The 4,182-nt window shown below is 42.8% G+C and overlaps 1 protein-coding gene across 2 annotated transcripts in view; it reads left to right on the top strand.

The window, feature by feature from the left end:
• The first annotated feature begins 850 nt into the window (after nt 1-850).
• The window catches only part of LOC137427454 (disintegrin and metalloproteinase domain-containing protein 17), a 62,982-nt gene continuing 59,650 nt past the window's right edge, over nt 851-4,182 (top strand). The window contains exon 1 of one of the 2 annotated variants that reach the window (XM_078778185.1): nt 851-1,165. In XM_078778185.1, the coding sequence (XP_078634311.1) occupies nt 1,063-1,165 (103 nt within the window). In that variant the 5' untranslated portion in view covers nt 851-1,062. The remainder of the gene's footprint in view (nt 1,166-4,182) is intronic. The other variant, XM_078778186.1, reaches the window with a different exon arrangement.

Genomic DNA, 4,182 nt, shown 5'->3' with positions numbered 1-4,182 from the left:
CGGCAAATGGCAATGGAGCAGCGAGCCCATGCGCCACGCCCCGCAAGTATAATTAATTTTATCATTCTGCTTAAATCCCTTCATCATTGACATTCTTTTTACGAAATTAAATCATCGTGAATATAAATCCAAAGAAAGATCTTTCATCACATATAATTTCATAAGGGTATACCACATCCGTTTTTGTCAATATGTATGTATACACCTCAAGTTTCTATGTCTGCGTATTCACGTCTTACTCTTAGAAAGGCCAATAACCACAGGTACAAGTGCTAAGCGTTATTAACAGCGAGTAAATTCAATACAAGTGGCAAAAGGCGGGTACGCGTCAAATATGATCTGAAGGAGGGAGCATTTTGTCTATTTCACGTGTACACATATGGCAGGAATATAGCTCCCCCCCAAAAAAACTTTCAAAAATTCAAGACAACAACAAAGGAAGGCTGTGGTATGTCCAAAGACAAGCCTTGATCTCGATTGTTTGACCATGACAAAGCGCAAAATTCACAATACAGTACTGTACCTCTAATTTATCTGCTGCAGCGAACACGAATGGGCGTTACTTTGTCCTCCGCTTGTACTCCAATATGGCCGCGGGGTCGTGGGTGCGCACAAATTGTGACGTCACTAAGAAACCCTTCAATTGAAATACACCAGTCAGAAGCTACTTTTTTTTTTTAAACGTGTTTATTTAGACGGTGTATGTTCCTGAATTGTTGAAATGTTGTTTGTCAAAGTAGAATTTTTTTTCGGAGCAGTTAATCGAAGAAATCAAAACAAAAAACATGTTTAAAGCACACACGAATGAAGATGTGAAAAGGAAGAGATGCATTGTTCAGAATTATAAAATAATTCCCGGAAGGCTTTGGCGAGTCCAAAGGCGGAAGCTCGAAGTATCCGAAACGAGCGGAACATACAAATATCTTTTTTGGGTTAAAAAAAATCATAATCGTTAATCATTCGTGATTACTTCAACAAATCTGACTAAAACACCTCCTCAAAGTGGGTTTGTAAATTGCGGATGTTGAGGTAAATTTGGGTCGTGCATTCGCTCTCTGCGGTATGAAGTTCTTTTCTCTGCATTTCTTTCTCTTTTTCTCCTCTTTTATCTTCGTCATTTCTAATCGAACCGAAGAAGAAGAAGAAACAACACAGAGAGACGCAGGTATAAAACTCGTTTATTTGTCTTTATTTATGAACAAACCCACGGCCACGGAATGAATCGTACCCGACATGGAATGATTTATTGTTACCTTTTGAGTATTTAATTTTTTTATTTTTTAAAAATAGTTTCTCTCATGTTTTTGGATTATTGATGTTCCTTTTTTGCGTTATACGTGCTCCGAATATAATTTATCAAAACCTTTTGAACTTGCAGTACAGTGAGTGCTATTGGACGTACAGTAGCTTCTACTGTATTAGTATACACTTTTATGAACTTACACTTTACCCATGAGGGACTATCCCCTTTGGATGGTTGTTGATGATATGTACTGTATTGGTGTAAACTTTTATAAAATTGCACTTTACCCATGAGGGACTATCCCCTTTGGGTGGTTGTTGATGATATGTACTGTATTGGTGTAAACTTTTATAAACTTACACTTTACCCATGAGGGACTATCCCCTTTGGGTGGTTGTTGATGACATGTACTGTATTGGTGTAAACTTTTATAAACTTACACTTTACCCATGAGGGACTATCCCCTTTGGGTGGTTGTTGATGACATGTACTGTATTGGTGTAAACTTTTATAAACTTACACTTTACCTATGAGGGACTATCCCCTTTGGGTGGTTGTTGATGACATGTACTGTATTGGTGTAAACTTTTATAAACTTACACTTTACCCGTGAGGGACTATCCCCTTTGGGTGGTTGTTGATGACATGTACTGTATTGGTGTAAACTTTTATAAACTTACACTTTACCCATGAGGCACTGCCCAATTTGGGTGATTGCTGATATGTAGGCCACTGTATTGGTGTAAGCTTTTGTAAACTCACACTCTACCCATGAGGCACTGCTCCCTTTGGGTGGTTGTTGTTGATATGTACTGTATTGGTGTAAACCTTTGTAAACTCACACTCTACCCATGAGGCACTGCTCCCTTTGGGTGGTTACTGATATGTAGGCCACTGTATTGGTGTAAGCTTTTATAAACTCACACTTTACCTATGAGGCACTGCCCCCTTTGGGTGATTGCTGATATGTAGGCCACTGTATTGGTGTAAGCTTTTGTAAACTCACACTTTACCTATGAGGCACTGCTCCCTTTGGGTGGTTGTTGATGATATGTACTGTATTGGTGTAAACTTTTATAAACTCACACTTTACCTATGAGGCACTATCGCCTTTGGGTGATTGCTGATATGTAGGCCACTGCATTGGTGTAAGCTTTTGTAAACTCACACTTTACCCATGAGGCACTGCTCCCTTTGGGTGATTGCTGATATGTAGGCCACTGTATTGGTGTAAGCTTTTGTAAACTCACACTTTACCCATGAGGCACTGCTCCCTTTGGGTGGTTGTTGATGATATGTACTGTATTGGTGTAAACTTTTGTAAACTCACTTTACCCATGAGGCAGTGCTCCCTTTGGGTGGTTGTTGATGATATGTACTGTATTGGTGTAAGCTTTTGTAAACTCACACTCTACCCATGAGGCACTGCTCCCTTTGGGTGGTTGTTGATGATATGTACTGTATTGGTGTAAACTTTTGTAAACTCACACTTTACCCATGAGGCACTGCTCCCTTTGGGTGGTTGTTGATGATATGTACTGTATTGGTGTAACCATTTGTAAACTCACACTCTACCCATGAGGCACTGCTCCCTTTGGGTGGTTGTTGATGAGATGTACTGTATTGGTGTAAGCTTTTGTAAACTCACACTTTACCTATGAGGCACTGCTCCCTTTGGGTGGTTGTTGATGATATTGTTGTGGATATGAGAATGTTTTTTTATTTTATTGTTGTGGTAAAATGTTGTTGTAAAAGGTTGTTGTAAAATATCACCCCCCCTCCCTCCGTTTGTGGTTGTATAAAGGTCAAAGGGCGTTCCCGTAGTTAGTCCATAAAACATACATGCAGGACACGATATATCTTTTTTGACAGTTATATCCTTATTATGTGTATTAGTGTAAGGCTGTGTCTTCCATTAATTGAAATACTACATTGCACCAGTGAAAGAGATAGATTCCCTTCATTCCCACTCCCAACACTTCCATTCCCCCCTGTCCGTCAATTGCAATTCGCATTGCCAACTGCATGTTGGGCGGTTTTCCCTTCATCCGCCATTGACCACGAGGCAGGGTTGGGGGAAGGAAGGCGGGTCCCCACCTCGTCAGAGAGGGGAGGAGTGAGCCGGCCCCACTCGACCAACCATGAACAAGGGGTTTGGCTTGAGAGGGCGGGGAGAGAACGTTTGGGGGAGGTTCGCAAAGGTTGAGGGGCGGGGCCTATATAACCCACGGCGGGGGTGTTCCCAGGAGAGATGCACTCTGAGTTGGTCTGAGTCGGTTGCCAGAGGGAGTTGGTGGTCAAGGGAGAGTCGTGAAGAGTCAGTCAGTGGAGTCGGTGGTCAGTTGGTTGCGGTGAGGAGTCGGTGGTGAGGAGTGAGAGAACCAAGAAAGAGTTGAGGGTTTGGACCAGACGAGTCGGACAAGGCCTGGCAAAGCACGCGACGTACACAGCAGCCAAAACAGCAGCGTGGGGCCTGGCCTGAACGGCGGCTGCTAAACGCGCCGGTTGTGCTGCGGGACCCCCTTGGACCTCCCTCTCCCTCCAGCCATCCACATCCTGCCATTCCTGCAATTCCCCGCGTGAGTCAGTGTCTTTTGTTTGTTCTGTCCTGGGTTAATTAAGACTGTAGGTAAGCTAGTATTTTCCCTGTGTCACCTGCGTCTTATGTGCTTGTAAATAAACTTGATTGCTCCTTTTTGCTTGTGTGTGTAAATAATAAACCCCATTACTCGTCTGTACGTCTTCTCGTTTTATTCCTTTTTCCTCTTGCATTGCGTCGTTTTTGTCTTTTCCCTCATTGAGCAGCTGTGGTGCGATACGGCCAAGGTTCTGGGTGAATTGGGTGAGTCAGGGATCCTGTAACGGTCGCGGCAATACCAAACCGCTCGGTAACTAACATCTTAATCCGCGATCAGTAACAATTGGTGTCTGGGAGTGGG

This window comes from Myxine glutinosa, chromosome 5 (genome assembly GCF_964187855.1).
Source record: "Myxine glutinosa chromosome 5, kmMyxGlut1.1, whole genome shotgun sequence".
Classification (NCBI taxonomy): domain Eukaryota; kingdom Metazoa; phylum Chordata; class Myxini; order Myxiniformes; family Myxinidae; genus Myxine; species Myxine glutinosa.
This window is presented reverse-complemented; position numbering and strand designations above follow the sequence as displayed.